Raw genomic sequence first — 21,401 nt, 5'->3', positions numbered from 1 at the left:
TACCAAGAAAAATATCATATCTTCTGAAGAATATGACAAAGGAGGATTTGTAACTTTTAAAAAGTCAATATAATAATGAGCCACTATTCGTATTTTCAGATTAATCGAATACAATATATCGATTGATAATATTTTCTAAAATGTTGAACGTCCACGGTGAATTATATCTTTACAGTATGTGAATGAATAATTACCATCTTCAACATAGTTAGAGCTTTTTTGAAAGCATATTTTCAAACATGAAACATCTCTAGTTTCCTTATAATAACATGCAACGCAACTGTATCATCGATCACATCTTAATCAACAGAGAACGATATGCCATGCATGGATTATGGATATATGATATTCCAATTTTAACAACACCAAAACCATACACAAATTTGTTTAAATTTTACTCGGTCAATCGAGTATATCACAGCCTCTATGATAAACATACATTTTACGATTTTAAATTACTTCTATAACCCAAAGATATAAAGGCTCGCTAATTGTTAGGGTTGCAAGGAAACTGATGGGGCCTTTGCCAGTAATGGCCGCCTGAAGTCCAAAGATGAGAAACGCGACCATAGCGAGACGAGAATGTTTTATCTCCGCCAGCTTCAAGGTATCCAACTTCTCTGGGTCAGACCCTAGTCCCAACGGGTCAAAAGACCCACCCGGGTAAATACGTTTCTCTGGATCCAGCTCAGCGTTACGTTGGAACTCGATGTACCCCATCACTAACACCTCGATCCATATCAACGTCGTCAAGGAAAATGGCAATGGTTGTCCCAAGTAGGATGAACCTTCCACCAATTCCACCTAGTATAGGTGGCAACAAGAAATCGAACCAAACCAAAATTCATTAAAACCGAACGGTAGAGGAACAAAAACCGAGTAAACTTAATATACCAAATACTTATTAATATTTATATTTTAACAAATAAATTGCATTGGAATCTAATAAATTATATCGTATTAACTAAACATTAATTATTTAATTTTCTATTTTATTATACCTCGTTATATATCCAAAATCGAATGACTGAACCAAAAGTAGACGACTGATGTAGATTAAAACCAACCTAACCAAACCAAACCGAAAAACTGAACCTAAATCCACATATGCCTCGTTCGGACAGTTTGAGCTGCATCAGAATTTTAATAACTCTTGTCAATCATGCAAAACGTTCTCGTTTTCTTACAAAAAAATTGTATTATAGTTCCATGACTGACACGTGAACAAGTATATCAGTGACGTTGTAAATGAACGTACCTTTCCGGCGTCTTGCCAGGCGATTCCGGTAAGACCTTCAACGGCAATAGCGCCAAGAGTGCCAAGCATGGCCCACCTTCCATGTATCAGCTCGCATTCTCTGAACCGTTGGATCCCAAAAACTTCGGTGTATGGCTGAAACGGCGTCGGTTGGATCTCCCACGAGTCCTGAATGATCCCAATGACGTCACCGCCACGTTCTTAGCTAGGTTTTGGTCAAGCCCGTCGAAATCGAACTGAAGATACTCAGCCGGTTTACCTAAACCGAACCGGTCGAAGCCACGGTCTCCATTAATTATTGATCCGTCTAGCCATTCCGCGGGTTTGCGCCAGGGAACTATACTAGTCGGTCATCGTCGTCTTGGACCTGCCTTGATTTCTTAGGCGGTGGAGCGGGTTTCATTTTTCCGAAACTAAACCCAAACCGGGCTTGGACTCTACCGGTTCCGGGTCTTGGATCTTGAATCCTGATCCCAAAGATACCAGAGGTTGCTGCTGCAGTGGTTGTAGCCATTTGAATGTGTCGGTGTGATTCTTTCTGCTTAGTGACTGATGAAATGTTATAACATGTGATATTTTAGATTTAAGAAGGAATAATAACGTTTAACTAGATTTTGACCCGCGCTTTCAAAGCGCGGATTTATTTTTGTTTTTTTTTTCAATTGACAAATATTTAGTAAATGTCACATTTTCATACATTTTCATACATTTGTATTTTATTTTATAAAAGACTTAAAAATTTTATCTTTATTTATCGTATTTCATTTTAAATGACTATTTATGTTTAAATGACTATTTATGTTAAAAAAATTAAACTTTATTTTTTTAATGAATTAAGTTGGTATAACTCTGATAAATTAATTTTATTATGGGGTTAATATTTTAATTAAAAAATTATATACTTTTAATAAAGATTTATACTTTTCAATAAAAAAATTCAATTATTTTTATGAATGCTTAAATTATATTAAGAAAAGAAAAAAATAATAATTAAGAATAGTTGAAAAAAAATTATTTGAACTTGGACTCAATGGTCCAAAGGAAAAAAAAAGGTGAAAAATTGAATCTGATTTTTTAATAGGCCCAAATGGCCCAAGAGAGATTTGATTTGGGCTGGATCCAAAAATAATGACCCAATATAGATTTGTTATTAATATTACTTAATTGCCCTTAATGAAACATGCAATGTTAGTGAAGGAAACATGCCCCTAAGGTAATTATGACAATAGGATCCTGCTTTAATAGTATAGATGTGTGGTGCACTGGTGGTAGATGTAACTTGTAAGAAGCCTTATCCCAGAGCTATCTCATGTGATTGGTCTGTCTCTTCACCTTATTCTTTTGTGGTGTCTCTGTTTTCTTTGACTATACATTTTTTTTATCTTTGGTCCAAATGGTTGGTGTCTCCATTTAAGGTTTTTCTCTGATTTGTTTCCTTTTGTTGTTTCTAATGATCCTTTTTGTCGATTTCACAAAAAAGGAAAGATTTTGGTCCCGGATGAAGTTCTCTCACTCTTTAAAGCCCATTTATGAAAAGCCCATTAGTTGACTACCTTGACAATCGAGGACTACCCTCCATATATTTGGGAAAAGTGCCTTTTACAACCCAAACAATCTCGTTCGTACAACCCAAACAATCTCGTTCGTGCGTAATACTACCTGAACTATTGAATAGGGCGGAATACAATTCCAACTACATATTTATTTAAATTTTCTACCCCAACTTTCATATGTAACCTCGTTTCCTCCCTTGACGAAAATCCCGTATACTGTATACTGTTATCTCAAGCCGAGACGTGAGCCGTAGTGACTGAAATAGTAACCAAAACGACATAGTTTTTATCTCTCAACACAAAACGACGTAGTTTTGTAGTTGGAATTAAAATTATATTTTACTTCTTCTCCATCGTTATTATTCTTGCTTCTTCATTCTCTGGCCAAATCATGAGTCTTGAAGATTAAAGTGTCTAGAACTCAAGCGAGTGTGTGAATGTTGTAAGGTTTATAGTTGAGCTTTGATTGAGCTTCTCAGTCGGTTTTTGGTGGAGCTTTGTTGGAGTTTCTTTCGGCTTTTGGTGGTACTTTTCAGTCAGTTTTTTGTCTTTGTTTTTTCTTAATGAATGTCTGTTTGAGTCAGTTGTGGAGTTCGTAAACTATTTTCCAAATATTATTTACTTATGTTTCCAAAAGAATGTTGAACAAATGCATGTTGAATTTCAAGTTATGTTCTTTGTAGGATCATTTTTGTAGACATGAACTTACAAGAACTCACATTACCATAAAAACAAGAACATACATCAGTCTTAACTTCAACTACAAGAACATACATAAGTCTACTACAACTAATAGAACATAGATTAGCTACAATAACATACATTAGCTTAAACTAAATACCATTGCGACAACAAGCATAACTAAACTCAAAATATAAACTTCAAGAAGACCACAATGAACATAGCAACAACAACAATGTTCTTCAAGCTGCGCAGCTGCATCTTACAGTCTCCAATTTCTTTTTCAACCACAGTCTCACACACACGAGTTTCCAAAGCCAAATTCTCAAGCTCATTTTCGCAAGCGTTGAAACCCTTTTGCAAAGTGGCTGATGTTCCTTCAATATTTTCCACTTTCTCAATCAAGTCTTCAATCTCTTCCAGCATTGAGATATCAGTCCACTTAAAAGTATGATACCAATCCTGTAAAAAACGTTGAAGCTGAGTTATCTACTTTCATACATAATACATGTTTTTAATTTTTAATTTAACTTACCCCTTCTCTCCCAAAAGGGCAAGCATACAACAGCCTCTCCACATCTACACCTCTTCGGGAAGCCTCTTACTCGATCACCCATTGAAAAGCTAAATCAAATTTCAAAAGAGTTCCAGGAAATTTAATTTCTATTGTTTCATATTGTCGAAAATAGTCTGAAGAAATAAGATGAGAGTGAAGACAAATCTTGAGAAACACAGATGCTTTCTTCGTTTTAAGATTACAGGATTTATGATTTGGCAAGAGAATGGAGAAACCAGAGTAATAACGATGGAGAAGAAGAAGTAAAACCTAATTTTAACCCCAGATACAAAACTACGTCGTTTTGTGTTGAGAGACAAAACTATGTCGTTTAGTTATTATTTAAGTTATTACGGCTCACGTCTCGGCTTGGGATAACAGTAGACTAACGGGATTTTCGTCAAGGGAGGAAACGAGGTCACATATGAAAATTGGGGTAGGAAATTTAAATAAATATGCAGTTGGGGTTGTATTCCGTCCTATTCAATAGTTCAGGTAGTATTACGCACGAACGAGATTGTTTGGGTTGTAAAAGGCACTTTTCCCCCTTATATTTATACCACAACTTCGTAGAGTTTGCAACAAGGTTACAGGAGGAAGGTAGAAACATGACAAGGAAGCAGGAATATCAATGAACAGTTTTCACGAAGACTTTCTTTCACTTATTAATTAAATAGATTGATGTATCATGTATCTTATATCAATAATGCAAATATCTTGGGTATACAAGATAAGTATATGATCTTAAAATGGTTGCTTTACGATTATATAAGAAGTGTTGATGACGCATAACGGCATTCACAACACATTTGTTCTAATGCTTACTTACTTTTTGGTCGAAAATGCTTGCTTACTTACAACTACAACGCACATATTAAAACAAAATTCATAAAATATATACAAAACGGAGAGAATTTTTTTTTTAAATGCCTTGGGCATCTTTTCTCATTGATGAACTCTAGGTATTTTTTTTTTTTTTAACTCTAGGCTATTACAAAACAAACAAAACTATATTATATACAAATCTCACTAACTAATCTAATATCAAAGCTAACAACTGCCAATTCAACGGAGTTGTCTTGCATTAAAATATGTATAATTCTTATTAGGTGATATACGCCCCACTATCCGTTCCTCCCGCCTTTACAGACTATCTTTTGCCCTTTGGATCGTTCTGTTAACAGGAAAAAAGAAAGACAACATTATTAGCAAAATGGCTCTCAACTGGGCTCTGCAACTAACAATACTAAAAGTTCCTAACAAATAAACCTAACAGAAATCATTTTTATCCAAAATAAAAGAATATACGTATATTACGTAATCGAGAAATTAAAAAGAGGATGAGATTTGGGTAAGTTACCTGAAACTTAAAAGCTAAGGAGTTGATGGGTCAACACCGAAAGGCAGAAGAAGAAGCTCCATTCATACGTCGTATACGTATCTTTTATATTTATATACACGTTCATACAAGGTTACGTCATGGGTGCATGTATTTACAACAAGTATTCGAGTCTCTTGAAATACGTCGCTATTTGAGTCTCTCTTGTTGAAGGATCTTTTGATATCTCGGGTACACGTTTTTACATGCTGAAACCTGAAAAAATGGATTAATCAAACACATCAGCCTTATCAAATTTTAATTGTTCTATTTTGAGTATTTTTTATGCAAAAGGAGATTTGAGATTTGGTCTCTATGAGAACACATCATGTAGCATGCGTGAGGCGTGACGTGTTATGTCGGATTAAATCATTTAAAATCTTGAAAAGGACGAAGAAAATTAGGTTTATACATTGCATGGTACACGGTTTCCACATGAGATTCTAACCTATATTACAAGAAAGTCTTAATACAACTTCAATTTTGTTTTCTTTTGTTTGTGATTTAAATGCAAGTTAAAATTCAAATCTTCTCCCAACCAAACAAGTTGAAAAGAATCTAGATCCTCGAGTCATGTATCAAACATTGACTATAACATCCAGTCATCCACATGCTAAAACTATTTCTGACCCAGTCTGACAAGGATTCATATCTTTGTGCAGGTTAAAATCTAAAAACAACAACTCATACTAGATTTGAAAACAATGCAACTTGGTCTCATTGGCCCTACACTATCTTTCAGTGTAATAAATAAAAAATTAAATTAAAATAATAAATTTATGTAATGGCGAGGAAGAAGAAGAGTGAGTAGACTTACAGCTTCGATGTCGATCTTGAAGACGAGAAGCTTTCTTCTCTCTCTACAACTTGTTCTATACGCCACAACTATATGACCGATGGCTAAAACAGAGGAGCAGAGAAACAGAGCAACTTCCGCCGCTTTGAAGTAACTACCTCCGCCGTCTCCGTTCGCCGGCTCGCCGAACACGAACGCAGCTTTTAACGAGACGTAGATTAGAGAAGAAACAGAGCAGATCATTGTTATCATTAGATATGGACCCCTTGATAACTTGGGTCCATCGCAAAGCCCGTAAACGCCTGTGCCAAGAAAAGAAAAGCAAAATTTTGTTAATGTGTGAAACAGAGTATGCAGTTCAGGAACAGAGCACTTTTGATTTAGAGCCATGGGCTCTTGCAAAGTTTGAATCTTTACTATTGTTAGGAACATAGCAATGTGTGAAACAGAGTATGCAATTCAGAAACAGAGCATTGTTGATTCAGAGAGTCATGGGCTCTTGTAAAGTTTGAATCTTTACAATTGTTCAGGAACAGAGCAAGCATTTTTCAATGTGTGAAACAGAGTATGCAATTCAGAAACAGAGTACTCTTGATGCAGAGTCATAGGCTCTTGTAAAGTTTGAATTTTTTTTACTTACAGAGTATAACGGCGGATCTAACGATGGAGATCAGTGGAATATCGATGAGGGAGTGGCGGAAATCGTAGTTGGTGAGATGAGAAGAGAGGTTCGCCGGCGCAGAGAGGCGGTGGAGGAGGGCGGAAGGGAGGAGAGCGTCTGCTACGGCGAGGAAGATCGGAGCAGAGACGAGGAGAAAAGAGACGAACATTGTGAACAAAACGAATACAGTTTTGATGCCTCTCCATAGAGAAGACCAGAACCTTCTGCTTTTGCTGATCTCTTCTTTGCTAAAACCCATATCGAATCAGAAGATTACAGAGATACAGAGACAGAGAGAGGATTTGTTTTTGAGTGTAATAGAGAGAAGGTGTTCAGAGAGATTGTTGAGGGGGTTTTAAAAAGGTGGACGATACAAAGCGATGATGACGAGGAGGATGATGATGCTCAGATAACTACTGGTATGTTGTTCATTTATAGAATTAGTGATTTTCTCGTTGGACTTTGGAATAATGAATATATAATTGCTGGCAAAACAAAAATGAATATAGAATTATTGGATTAGCTTGTTCATATTTTTTCTATATATCAATCATTGTTATTTGAACTTTTTTTTATTTGACAAAAAACAAAATTTGAGCTTTTTATTCTATTAACGCGTCTTTAATTCACTTATATTTTTTTGTTAATATATACATACATATCAGAATCATAATACCATTAAAAAAAAAAAGACAACGAAGCTAAGTGAAGGTAATTGTGATCAATCCTAAGATTTTTGTGTCAGATTTTTTATTTATTTGTGGGATGATTTTTTTACACCAAATGTTTAATCAGTTTTCTTTTTGCAAATGATTAATCACTGGAATATTTAAAGTATAAAGCAAGAAACAATGATTTTTTCAAAACCAAAAATAGTGGGGACAAATTGATTATCTGAGTTTTTGGAGGTATTTTTGATTCAATCCATTTCGTCAGAATAATCAATTATCTGATCTAATCGTTTCGTATCCATCCGGATATTCGGTGTTTCGGATATCTAGAAAATTTTAGATTTTTGACCGGATATCCGATTCAATCTATATAATTAAAAATAAATCAAAAATAATAATATTTTATTACAAAAAAATTATTTACTTTTTAAAATTATAGTAACTAATAAAATAAATTTAGTAAATAAAATATATATGTACATATATATATATATATATAAATATAATGGATCAAATCAGATATCCGTTATTAAAAATCTTAGTATTTATGATTTGTTTCGTTTCTTACAGATATTTCATATTGGTATTTGATTTGCTTCATAAAGTTCTGGATATCCAAATTTTTTTGGTTCCAACTGAAACGTATAAGGAACCGGATCAAAATTTATAGATATTTTGCCTATCCCTAACAAAAGTGAATATAGTATATTGGAGTATGTTGATTTCTATATGTCTCTATATTTAAATCAACTTGATTGTCATTTGTCATTTTTCTTTCTATGTCTCTTTATACAAACTTTTTTTTTGTAACACTATCTCTTTATACAAACTTGATGTTATTTTTTTAAGATAGATCATATCCACTAGAAGGTAGTCTGGGTGAAACGAGATGAATTGATTACGATTGACATATCAATTATAGTGTTATAATTATGAAACTATATGGTAAACTTTGTAAAATATACACAATATTATGAAATTATATATTAAGAGTTTTTTCCTTAAAATTCAAAAGTTATCATGTAATTTTAGATTCTGTAGATCTAAACTATCAGCTTTTCATATTTCCTATAAATTCACTTTTCCCTTTTTGTTTACATTAAAATACGATTTTAAGACTTAGTGTGCTGAATCCCCTGGACTATATTTACGAAGTGATTTTGCCACATGTCCTTTCTACGATCATTTTTACAAAAAAAAATGATGATGACATGACTTATAGTTAATATGACATGGACAATCACATTTATTACTGACATATATTTTTGGTAAACTTTATAGAATATGACAATAACTACATTACATTTAATGTTGATTTATATTTTTGTTAAACTTCTTAAAATATGGTAATAATTCATAAATCATCACTAAAATAAATATATTGAAATATGCATTATAAATTTAGAAATACATTATTTAATTGTATTTTTATAATTATACAGTTTTTATTACTAATATTTTCAAAATTGTCTACATCTTTTTAAAAAATTTAACAAATTGTTAATCGTAATTTCATTAGTTTCTTTTAGATATATACAAATTTTATAAATATTGTTTAGTTATAATTTTTAATCTATATGATTTTTTAGTAATTTTATACAAGTTGATTTAATACATTTAACCAAAATAAATAGATAAAAAATTTATCCAAGATTTGAATTTTAAATATATTACATATATATTATTAAATGTAATTTAAAATAAAAAAAATTATTTTTTCTTATATTTATGCTTAAATAATCAACTTTATATTAAATATTAGTCAAAAATAATAAAATATATAATATTAATAAATTTCATTTTAAATATAATTTAACTTTTAAAAAATTTATCACTGCACATGGGGCAGGAAAACACCTAGTTTTTTTGAAAAAAAACATTGTTGAAATTTCTGATAACAAAAACCTTCCAAAACATACGTTAGGAAAACGTAAAACATCCTAAATAACTAGAAACCGAGATGTTCTAGACAAAATTCTGAGAGAAACTTCCTGGTCTTTGAGTAATTGACTGGTGATTTTCCAAGTTGACTATGACATAAATATATTTTTTTTGGTATGAAAATGACATAAATATTGTTTTGAAGTGTTCGTAATGTTCAAATTATAGCCGCCGTATAATAACGGTAATACCTAAAAAAAAAGCGTGAAGCATAGAAAAATCTCAAATAGTTGTGAATGTTTCATAATCTGTCCTTGTTTTCATTTGTAACTAATAGAGCCAAAATGGAGTCGAATACTTTAGAATTATCACAAAATGACTATCGTTTTCTAGAAGTCATCCTTGATAAAATAAAGTTAAGTCCACGCCATGCCCATCCCCTCCCGCCGAATGTAATGAACCAAGACTCGTTAACACAAATATAAACGGGAATGGAGGAACCGACCGATTTTAACCATGTGACCACATGCCACTTTATATTGGCCGAACGTATCTCAAGGTTCTATTTTATATTTTGTTTACACTGTGAATTTGATATATAAAAATGAATAGTAAACACTAAACAAACCGAACCCATCTAATAATATTCTATTTCGTGTTAGATTGAGATCTTCAATGCTTTCTCGTCTAATGCTACCAAGCAAACACAGGAAGAAATAAATGTATGATTGCTTTTTTCTTATCAAACTTCCTTTTGTTTTGTCGTCTTATCAAACTATGTTAAACGGTGCATATGAATATGCTTGTCAAATTACATTACCAATTTAGTTTTACGCAAATAAACTATAGAAACTCTAGTTAGACGTATCTATGCGTGAGTGTATATTAGTCAATTCAAGGTAATGGAAATGTATATATATGTTCAGCGAAACATATTTGGAGATTTCGCATATTAAGATATTTTATGCTTAACTTAGATTAAAGTAATTATTCACTTATTCTTACATGGAATACATAAGTAGCAATCTGTATCACACTCTACAGCGCACACACCGAAGATGAGAATAACCGAACAATAGTAAATTGTTGTAGCACTAAACAATAGCAAACTCATGTAAATATGTTATAGATTGTTTGTTTCAGTCATACACTATGCTTGACAGCTTGAGCATGAAGTTGAAAACAATTGATGTCACACCAACCAAATAACTAAGTTTTCATTAACAAAAAGTCCGAACAAAAAAAAAAGATATAGGGAGGAATAGAATGCAAAGAGTTTAGGCCTACGAAACTGATCGGAAGTGAAGAAGCATATATCCAAAGCCAAGACATTGTAATTCACCAAAGACATACACTCTTCCTCCAAAGTCTCTTTCTCATTTCATGTAGACACTATTCATCGTCCATGTCTTTTACAGTAGCATGTAATTCACCAAAGATCTATTTCTTTTTTTGAAAAAGAACTTCAAATTCTAACTAAAAACGTGGAAAAAAAAATTGATCCCAGTGCAATTCTTGAACTGTCTATAGTTGATTCATAACATAAGATCGTTTGATCCGATATGTTTATACAGCCTTGTATGTGTTTATCTATATATTGATCTTTTCACATGCACTTGTTGAAATAATTTCCTATAGATTTTCATTATTAATCAATGTATTTGATTCACTGTCTATTATGAAGAATTCATGTATGCCATAATTTTTTTTTATTTTTTCTGTACCTAGTTTCATCAAAACTCAGTGAAAAATGTCAGGATATTTTCAGGAAATTATTTCCCCATATTGAAGAGTATGTTTATGCCCCCAAAAATATATTGGAACTTGAGCTCCTCTAATAAGCTAGTGAACAATAGAGTTCATGGATGGTGCCCGAGTGAATAATGTAGTTATGAAATATAAAAGCTTGGAACCTTGCTTCAAAGTAATTCACAATATACAGTTCCGGTATAAAACCGAACCTGACGTGAACAATCAAATTAAAATTAAACCGAGACGGTACAGTTCGGTTAAGAATTTGATTTTGGTTAAGTTGGATAAAACCTTGACTAAACCGTGGTCATCATCTTCTCTCTCTTCAGTCAGTCGTCACTCAACACTTGACATCGCCGCGACTCCGTCTCCACCGCTCAAAAATCTCCCGCTAGATCGGTAAACACACCGTCGCCGGTAAACTTCTCTTCTCTCTCCGTATCCAGCAATTCGCTTTGTGTGTTCGTTTTTCACCATGACAATTCCTTTATACAAACCCTAATATTGTAATTTGGTACTTTCCAATCGCATAACGCATTGTCGAAATCTGATTGATGGGTATTGATTTTATGATGTGTAATCGCTTTTTCTCGATGAAATCTCAAAGCTTGGCTTGTGGAAGTTAGAGCATGGCCAACAAGTACTATGACATTGACGACATACTTACAGAGGAAGAGGTTAAGCTTTCTTCTTCTTCTTATCTTCTCATTTGTCAAATCAAATAATCTTTTTGTTTGTTTGGTTTGGTTTACTTTGCAGTTTGCTCCTGTGCTGTTCCATAAGCCAGCAAATCGAGTGACTATTGATCCAAGTGCTGAGACAAACTATGTTAGTCTTCTTTTTTAGCAAACTTTCATTGCCTTTGTGTTTTGAGTTCTCTCAGGGTTTATGTTTGTGTTTCCCTGCAGGTTGAGCAAGGTGCCAAAGTGGAGTTACCCTTTTGGCTTGCTCATGAGTTGCATTTGAGACAAGCTGTCTCCATTAACCTTCCTGCCTCTTTCGACCAAAAGTAAGTCAACTTACTGTATTCAAGATTTTCGTTTCCTTCACTCTTTCTTTCTTTGTGCTTATCTAGCAGCTCCATGAACTGTTAGCTACCTAAGTGCTTCGTTTTTTTTTCTTTTGTACCTTAAAAGTCCTTTCTTAGCTTTATGTGTGTTTATGCAGGACGAGGCTGGAAATACAGGCTGATGCAGCGTGTGTGGATCTTAGATCACGATGTCCTTACTTCTACGAGTTCGGTTGCAAGTTACAGCCTTTGTGAGTCCTTCCTTCCCCCATTTTTTATTATCATTCATCTTTCACTTGTTTCTTTCCTGGTGTCATTATGTTCTTTGATCTTCTAAGAAGCACATGTTTTGGTGCATTTTGTTCTTTGTGTTTCAAAAGGTCATCATCCTAAGTTCAATCTGCCACATGAGATTTTTGCATTGGAAAGAAAATAGCAGCTAATTGGTTAAGGTGTTCACTGACGTTTTATTTCAAACAGATTTATGAAATTTTAAGCAACTTTTCTTAAAGTCTTTGTCAGTTAGTCTGGTCTACGTCTCTATGTTTTTCACAATATGTTTTGTCTCTTTGAACCGGAAACAGAGTTACAGATAGAACGCTCGGAATCTTGCTATCGACTGCGTTTAAGATCAGATACAAGGAGAGGCTGACAAAAGTTTTCACTGCAACTCATTTAACAGCTTCCAAGTTCTTGCCCTTCCTGACTATAGAAGAAACAAACTGTAATTAAATCCCTTTTAACTCTAACTTTAGTTACTATCTTCTTCACGTGAAACAACCATTGTTTGTTTATTTTGCAGTGTACGAAGCTGCTCACTTGTCTATGACAGCCTTCAAGAAATGGAGAACGGGAGGTCCTCGTTTCCAGAGAGCTTCGATACTCGGAAGAAAACGCAAGGAATCTTAATAAAATTGAGGTCCCCTAAACGCTTCTTTGTTGTTTCATAAACTTTAATTCTCTTTGAAGATTCGAGTTGTTTGTATGTTGTCATTGCATGATGATGTTTAGAATCATTTCATTATCTTATTAGTAATTATCAGACAATAGTGTGCTTGTGTGATATAAATATCTCAAAGACGATATGACAAGATAAGATTAGGTTCTCTCTTTGTTGATTGTGGTAGAGAAGAACCAATTACATTTTTGTAGAATTGTTGAATCAAACAGTATGGGGAATATGGTTCTTCTCCTATCTCTTTATTTCATATAAAAGTATTCACTTCACAATAAATATCTTGAGATATTTCTCAAAATAGGGAAAAAGTGCACAAAAAGCTCTGTTTTTTATTTCGCTTAACCAATCACTTCTCACACTCTTCCCCACGCGTGTGTTCTTCAATATTCGATCAGATACGAGTATTTGAGAACACGCGCTTGTGACTCGCCTGGTGCTTTAACAGAACTACTTGTCTCCGTGTCCATTTATCATCTTCTGCGGAAGATATTTACTATAAATATCTGATATCCCTTAGAGTTGCGAAAATACAAAAATCATAAGAAAATAACACGAAACAGATAAAAACAACAAATCTTCTGTCGATAAAAACTTAAGTTAAATGAAGAGGAACGGCGAGACTAAGCGGCGGAGGAACGTGGCGGAAGATGCGGGGCAGGGAGGAGAGGATCCGGCGATGTGGGAGAATCTAGATCGGAATTTCAGACAAGTGCAATCGGTTTTGGACAGAAACAGATCACTGATCCAGCAGGTCAACGACAATCACCAGTCAAGAATGGCTGATAACATGTCCAAGAACGTTGCTTTGATCCAAGAACTCAATGGAAACATCACTAAGGTTGTCTCCATGTATTCTGACCTCAACACCAATTTCTCATCGGCGTTTCACGGTGGAAAGAGCGGACACGAGGGTGGTAGTTCCGGAACCAGAGCTAATTAATTAAATCATCCCGGATCAAATTGATCTTTCTTAGTTAGACCGGCCGGTTTGAACATTTTGAATCAGTCTGGTTAAACCTATGATAAGTTATGATGTGTTATGTTTAGTTTTATTGCAATGATTGTCGTTAGAATAAACCCATCATTTGGGTTGTTTTAATTATGGTTTTGAGTCTTTTTCAATGTGTCTCTACTGCAGTTTCGCTAATAAGAATAATAAATATTTAGTTTTAGCCATCTTTTTATCTATTTTGAGCCTTTTCTTATATCGTCATTGACATTAACGAAGCTTGTTGTTAGATTCTTGCAACTTGTAAAAGTTCGTTGTCACCTAGTAGTGATTCAATTTGGTATGACATGAAAACTGATCATTTAAACAATTGTTTTATATTGACATATCACGTGTGTTAAGGAATTCTTTGCAGATATGCTTAGCAAATGAACAGACTCTGACATTCATATTAAAATAAAGAGGAACACGTATGATGCATGAAGCTAATCTCTCATAATGATCTACATGAATAGAAAAATAAAGAAATTGAAAAGCAAACAGTGAGAAACAAATTAAAATAAGAACAATGGGTGAGGTTACTATTGTTACATCCAAGCAGATCATCTTGTTCATTCAGATACATTAGCAATGAAGACAGAACCGGCCATTGGGCCAAGCTAAGGAAGCAATTGATTTTACATTTACTATAAAGATACTTTTAGCCATATTTTTCCACTTTAGTCTAGTGGTAAAATCTGAAAACTTTAAACTTTCTTTGCTCAACCCAGGATCGAATCTCCGCTACAGCAGCCAATTTTTTTTTAATTTGCTTGTGGTCCTAGTTTTCCTAGGATCGGCTCTGAATGCAGAGACCATAAATTTTTAGTAAGACTAAAGAGCTTTGGTATTCCATTCGAGACCAATATATTTAGATTTCATGGGTTTTTAATGAGCTTACGTTGGATATTTTGGACCGACGTTGAGCTCACTAACTACTAAACAATTGATTATTTTTTTCTTACAACAAATAAAAGCTATCATGTAGCAACATCGATGCCAAAGCTATATAACTATTAGGCGTGGGCATATTAACCCAAACCCGAACCCGAACCCGAACCGACCCGAAAAACTCGAACCGAAAACCGAACCGAAGTTAAAAAAAACCCGAACGGGTTTAGGATTCAACCAGTCCGGATACCCGTACCCGATTGGTTATATCCGATACCCGAACCAATTACCCGAAGTACCCGAATATACATATATATATTACTAACCCTAAACTTACATCTTCCAGTCCCATTCATCTTTCCCTCTTCTCTTTTTTCAACATATATGTTCAGTACATACTTAAACTCATTTTATGACCGATTACATGTATGAATCACTATATTTTACGATTTTGATTTATGTTTGATTACAAATAGGATTTGCGATTTGTTTTCTCTTTGCTCTTTACATAGGCATGAACTCAAACATTCATGATTATCCAGGTTTGATTTGTTTGATTTTGATATTTGTTTGATTTTGATTTATGAATAGATGGATTCTTTACCATTTTCTATTCAAGATAATACAAATAGAAATTACATGAAAGAATACAGACTCGTGTTCCTCAACGTAATAACAAATCAAAAAAATCACAAATCTTATATTAGGTTGTTCAATCTTCTAACTTCAACAATATTGTTTCTGATCTCACAAAGTCAAATCAAGGATACATAGAATTTTTTTTTACTTGTTACACAGTTCGGTTATACCCGAAATAACCCGAACCCGAACCTTAAAAACCCGAACCCGATCCGAAGTATAAAATAACCCGAATGGGTTCTGTACCTCTTTATCCGAAAACCCAAAAATCCGAAGCACCCGATCCGAACCCGAATAGGTACCCGAACGCCCAGGCCTAATAACTATGGTTAAGAAGTCTCGACCAATGTGTAAAATCCATTTCAAATACAAACCCAATACTCCATGGAATATCACTTGTGGCTTATTAACAAAACTGTTATGGGCTTTATTTTGCTTATCTTATTGGTCAACTTGTCAAAAGTATTGTTTTATCCAAAAATTTATAAAATTATTTGGTAAAATGTTTTGTTTTCAATTTGTAACTAATCACTTAATAAATGATTACTAAAAGTCAGTATATACCTAACTAGTAGGCAGTTAATGACATATTAAGGACCTAACCATAACCAATTGTGGCTAAATATGAATACTTGTTTGCGAATTACGTGTTTATTGATTTTTTTTCCTTTGATCTTTTTGGTTTTTTTGATCAAATAGATTATGATAACTAATGTAAGTTGATTCTTCAACCGATTTTCATATGTTTTTTTTATAAAAATTCATGTTTGCCAGTTCTACTGTTAACAACATCATCACAACTCTCGTCTAGATTTAGAGAGAGATTCAAAATCATCAGACTCTAGTCTCCAACCTCGCATCCAGGTCCATCTCACAGGAAGGGAGCAATCCACCCAAAAACCTTTCCAGCGGACCATCAGAAACTAGCGCAAGATCATCACTCTGCAAAAAGCTTTCCTTTGCCTCGACTCCATCAACCAGATTATCCCTCTAAAAAATTCCAGATTATATATGATGAGCTACTTGAACCACATTGAACAGAGTGTGTGTTGGACCCGAATATGACCCTCAGGTGAGGTACCGATAAGCGTGAGCTAGCATGTGGGTTGCGATAAGCCCATCATAACAAAGGGAGCTGAAAGCCGAGCTGACGACTGGACCTGGGAGACATCATAGCAGAGGTCACGACAGAAAGTGAGCTAACACCATAAGAGACTCGGTCAAGAGGAGCCTAAGGCGAGCTCCGTAATTGAAGCCAAATATCTAGGAGAATAGTTGAAGGGTTGCCAACGAAACCTAGACTATATAAAGATGGAGAAGATAAAAGACAAAGGGGATCTCTTTTCCATATATCAACTTTTGTACTAGATTAAAAGCATTACGTATTCTTTAGCAGTCATCTCAAGATACATTCCTTTGTATTCATCATCTTTCAACTCATCAATAAAATCATATTCATTCTTCAAGTTTATTTACGGGATTCAGCCCACGATTCTCATTCATCTCTCTTGACCTAACCTAAATCTAAGAAGTGAAACCTTGTCTCTCACAGTGTGCACTATGATGAGCTTCTATATTGATTGTTTTCTATTTGGGGTTGTAATCAGTTAAAACTTTTATTAGACTATCGATTAGGCTTATGAGCTAAATTCATGCACTGCTATTCTACCTTTTGGGTTTTAAATATAATCAGAAGTTAGACCCAAAAAATTGAAAATTGTCGCGCGACTTCATCGAGACCGTCAATTATGTATGTCACATTGTCACGCGTCTAAGAAAAAACTTCCATTACTGTTTGCTTCACTAGTGGAGGCGATGGATGCAACATGATAATTTTTATTTTAATAAAAGCATAATGTTTGAAATGAAACAATAAAAATATTATTTTAAATTCAATTTTCAGCTTTTTTATATATTTTATATATGTCATAAGAACAATAAAAATATCAAATTATAGTAATTAAAAAAAATTATTAGTTTAAATAAATATTTAATTTTAAATGGTTTTTTGTAAACAAATTATGATAATTATTACAAGATGATTCTATAACTAATAATTTTATATGTTTTTATCAAAATTCATGTTTGAAAGTTCTACATGAACCAAATTGAAGCACTATGATGAGCTGCTCACCGTAAAGTTCCATTTTGTTTGGCATATAATCGATTTTATCAACCTGGAAGCTACAAGAGTCTAACATGCTCATGCTAATAACAAGCTCGGACAGATTTCCATTAGTGAAAATAGCGTTGCAAATTAACTTGTAAAGTTTCTATTTTTCAAAGTGGGTTTCTTCAGTTTCATTACTAGTTTTAAGTTTAGATTAGGATATTGTTTGTGTAGAGGGAGTTAATTGGAAGTTAAGTTAGTAATCTCTTGTTCTGTAAGTTTGATTCCTTGGAGAGAGAAGAATCGAAGTTGAAGAGTCGTCTCTATTGCTGGATTCAGCAGCAAGGCAGAGACAACAACAGCTTAGGCTTCTATGATGGCTGAGAAAGATGAAGAGCTTTCTTTGTTTCTTGAGATGAGACGGCGTGAGAAAGAACAGGATAGTCTCCTTGTGAACAACCCTCATGAGTTTGAGATTCCATTAGGTAAATAAATTTGAATGTCTTCTGGTTTTTTGGGTAAGAGAAGCTTTGATTAGTTTATTGATGGGTTTGAATCTTTAGGTTCAAAGCCTGGAACTTCACCAGTGTTTAACATCCCAAGTGGTGGTGCTCCTGCACGGAAGACAGGTCCTCCAGATGATTTCCTCAGTTCTGAAGGCGACAAAAATGACTATGAATGGTAACTTGGTAAACCACAGTTTCTTGTGTATTTACATTTGGTTCATAGTTCTTTAACCATTTTAACTGCAAGCAGATTAAGTAATCTTTGTGATTGTGTAATTAGTATTTTAAATGTGAGGTTGTAAGTGATTTATAAATTTTGGTAGTATAGTTACTAGTTGCTGTATCATTATTGTCTATATTGTTGAGTCATAATTGAGTATGTCAATGCTTAACTTTTCTTTTGGCTTAGTTAGGCTTCAGACCCCTCCAGGTACTCCTCTGTTTCTGGAGTCACATAGGAGAAAAAACGGTGGAGAGAGTGATCGACATGAGGAAGCTAGCTCCTCCCAATGAGAAGGGTTCTCCTCATGGTAACTTGTCTGCCAAGTCTTCATCACCAGATAGTGCAGGGTTTGGTAGAACACTCTCCAAGAAGTCCCTTGATATGGTCCCTTGATATGGCTATAAGACACATGGTGTGTAATCTCTCTCTTTCTCTCTCTCTCTCTGATAAAACATTTGATGAATCGACATTATGATGTAAACAGGACATAACGTAGGACTATACCAGGGAACCTGAGACCACTAATGACAAACGTTCCAGCATCATCAATGTATAGTGTGAGAACTGGACATACTCGTGGCAGACCAATGAATGCTTCAGATACTCCACTGGCAACAAGCAGCAACGCAAGCTCAGAGATCAGTGTCCGCAACAACAATGGCATTTGCTTAGAGGTAAGTGAAAGGGAAGATGATGCATGCAGTGAGAGAGGTTGCAGGCAGGTCCCCCTGCAAGCTTACAAGGGAGGTGATAGAATGAAGAAAACGTTGACCCTTGAGATCTTTATGATAAACTCTACACTCTTGTCTCTACTTTTTTAACCATGAAGTCACCTCTATGACTGATGGATTGATCCATTAACCAAATGATATCATATATTAACCATTTCTCAATAATAACACACACATAAATGAGTGATTCACATCATCATAACAGCAATGAAAATAACAAAAACAAAAGGGTGTTTTAAGCAGCAGCAACCGCTTCGGTGGGTTTGGTTTCAGGAACATTCTTTGGAGGAGCAGCAGCCTCTGCTGGAGGTTGTTGAGGAGTGAGTTTCAAATGAGCAGGTGGGTTCTGTTTGAGCTTCAACAATATTTGTCTCATTCTTGCCAGATCAGTTGGCTTACCAGGCTTTGGACCTTGAATCACAGAGACTGTTGCCTTCTTAGCGTCCTCTTGCTCTTTCTTCCCTCTTCTTTTCTCTATAGTTGGAACCTCTTTAGGAACTAGCTCCGCTATTGCCTTCCAGTAGTTCTTGCTCGCTTCCGCATAGAACTTCTCTTGTGTCTCCACGTAAAGCTTCAGTGTTTCAAAGGACAAACAAACGTGTGAGCAATAATAGTTCAACTAAGATTGAGAATATAAAAAAAAAAAAAAGACACCTTCTCTTTCTCCCTGTTAGCTGCTTTGTTGTTCTCACAAGCTAACTCTCTCTTCTTGTGAAAATCCTCTTTGAATTGGTTTGCTTCTTCAATGATTTGGTTCCGCATCTCCTTCTCTCTCTTCTCCTTCTCCTCAAGTTGATTTGCATTTTGTCTGCATATAATATTTTGATTATTAATTTCACATACGACATCAAATCAACTTAAACAAGCATCACAAGATGTAACCTTTAACATGAAAAGGAGTCAAAAGCAATAAACTTTGAGTGGAAACTAAAGAAAGCAGACAACTTTGAGATCAAATGATGAGAGACTATTAGTTGGTTTAAGTCAAACCGTGTAATTGAGTCCCGTATAGTTTGTTAACCGGAATCTAATTACACGGTTTGACATTAAACCAACTCATTCGTATACGCTTAATAGAGACAGATCCTGTCAAATTCAAACTCAGATCCGATCTAACAATGTGACACACTAATCATAATCAAGGATTCGAATTGAGATCAACGAGCAGATTAGTATCAACTTAGCGAACATACCTTCTCCATTCTCTGAGAGCATTTCCTTCATCAGACTCCATTTCAGACGGCGGTGGCAAGATAGGACCGTCGTGTCCTCCACCGTTAGATCCGAAGACGTCGTCTCCGTTAGAGTAAGCGGCGTAGTCAGAAGACGGCGCCGCGAACACGTCATCGATGGAGTCGTCTAAGGAGGCTGAGACGGGAACAGACTCAGATGCATCATCTCCGACCATAACGAACGAATCATCAAAGACAGACATCTCCGGAAACAGAGAAGCCAAGTTTCAATCGAGCTTTGAAAATGGAACACAGTTAGAGACGAAGAAGCTGTGTTTTGTCTTTGGTCTTCTTAATGAGCTTTGCACAAATATTTCATCTCGTTATTGGGCCAGGAAATGAGCATGTGAAATGTTTGCATATCGGTTAAAATATGGTTTAGGATCTACAATTTTGGTTAAAGATGGTTTACTTAAAATTACTTGAATTGAAATTGAGGTGTTCGGTATACAATTTAACCCATTGTTTCTAATGTTTTTACTGTATCTTAGCTTTATTATTAGTGTGCCATTTTGGAGAAGAAAATAGATTCATACATTGGAAATATTCTATAAGCACTTTTAGAGACATAGTCTCCCATATTAGCTCATCTATTTTATATTTTGTTTAGAATATTTTCCTATTATCGATGTGGGAAACTATGTCTCTAATATGTTCCTTTGAGATGATGGTTTTTTGAGCGTTAATTTCAGAATATTCAAACAAAGATTGATGGGTCAATTTTGGGTAAGATCGATGTGGATCGGGTTGGACTGTTTGAATATGGTTTTGATATTATGTTAAGCTAAATGAGTTTTTAGCCTTAAACTAATTGGTTATAAGAGGAATGTCCCATATATTTTATATATTGATTATGATCAGAGACGGATGTATGTGTAACAGTACGGGGTCACGTGCCCCCTACTATTTTATACTTTTTCTTGAATA

General features: G+C 34.5%; 5 protein-coding genes and 1 pseudogene across 5 annotated transcripts; 2 read left to right on the top strand and 4 right to left on the bottom strand.

The window, feature by feature from the left end:
• Positions 1-305: 305 nt before the first annotated feature.
• LOC106394799 lies at positions 306-1,853 on the bottom strand (annotated as a pseudogene).
• A 1,825-nt stretch (positions 1,854-3,678) lies between these two features.
• LOC111215928 lies at positions 3,679-4,109 on the bottom strand. The gene is made up of 2 exons (XM_048756088.1): positions 4,028-4,109; positions 3,679-3,908 (listed from the first exon to the last, which is right to left on the bottom strand). Exons 1-2 carry the CDS (start codon positions 4,107-4,109, stop codon positions 3,679-3,681), a joined length of 312 nt encoding a protein of 103 aa, XP_048612045.1.
• An 851-nt stretch (positions 4,110-4,960) lies between these two features.
• On the bottom strand, positions 4,961-7,311 carry LOC106391576. The gene is made up of 4 exons (XM_013832258.3): positions 6,863-7,311; positions 6,244-6,524; positions 5,409-5,642; positions 4,961-5,222 (listed from the first exon to the last, which is right to left on the bottom strand). The coding sequence occupies exons 1-3, from the start codon at positions 7,140-7,142 to the stop codon at positions 5,577-5,579; spliced, it is 627 nt and encodes a 208-aa protein (XP_013687712.1). The 5' UTR covers positions 7,143-7,311; the 3' UTR covers positions 4,961-5,222; positions 5,409-5,576.
• A 4,060-nt stretch (positions 7,312-11,371) lies between these two features.
• Positions 11,372-13,301, top strand: LOC106391817 (DNA replication complex GINS protein PSF3-like). Its single transcript, XM_013832531.3, has 7 exons — positions 11,372-11,604; positions 11,795-11,864; positions 11,947-12,015; positions 12,096-12,196; positions 12,355-12,447; positions 12,781-12,920; positions 12,999-13,301. The coding sequence occupies exons 2-7, from the start codon at positions 11,817-11,819 to the stop codon at positions 13,103-13,105; spliced, it is 558 nt and encodes a 185-aa protein (XP_013687985.1). The 5' UTR covers positions 11,372-11,604; positions 11,795-11,816; the 3' UTR covers positions 13,106-13,301.
• A 354-nt stretch (positions 13,302-13,655) lies between these two features.
• On the top strand, positions 13,656-14,330 carry LOC106394477 (protein EARLY FLOWERING 4-like). Its single transcript, XM_013835047.3, has one exon. It carries the CDS (start codon positions 13,756-13,758, stop codon positions 14,092-14,094), a length of 339 nt encoding a protein of 112 aa, XP_013690501.1. The 5' UTR covers positions 13,656-13,755; the 3' UTR covers positions 14,095-14,330.
• A 5,038-nt stretch (positions 14,331-19,368) lies between these two features.
• On the bottom strand, positions 19,369-20,756 carry LOC106391573 (clathrin light chain 2). The gene is made up of 3 exons (XM_013832253.3): positions 20,436-20,756; positions 19,897-20,050; positions 19,369-19,813 (listed from the first exon to the last, which is right to left on the bottom strand). The coding sequence occupies exons 1-3, from the start codon at positions 20,675-20,677 to the stop codon at positions 19,478-19,480; spliced, it is 732 nt and encodes a 243-aa protein (XP_013687707.1). The 5' UTR covers positions 20,678-20,756; the 3' UTR covers positions 19,369-19,477.
• Between the last annotated feature and the right edge of the window lie 645 nt (positions 20,757-21,401).

The sequence above is a fragment of the Brassica napus genome, chromosome C4 (assembly GCF_020379485.1).
Source record: "Brassica napus cultivar Da-Ae chromosome C4, Da-Ae, whole genome shotgun sequence".
NCBI classification, from domain to species: Eukaryota; Viridiplantae; Streptophyta; class Magnoliopsida; order Brassicales; family Brassicaceae; genus Brassica; species Brassica napus.
The sequence above is the reverse complement of the archived record's forward strand: the minus strand, read 5'-3'. Positions and strand labels throughout refer to the sequence as shown.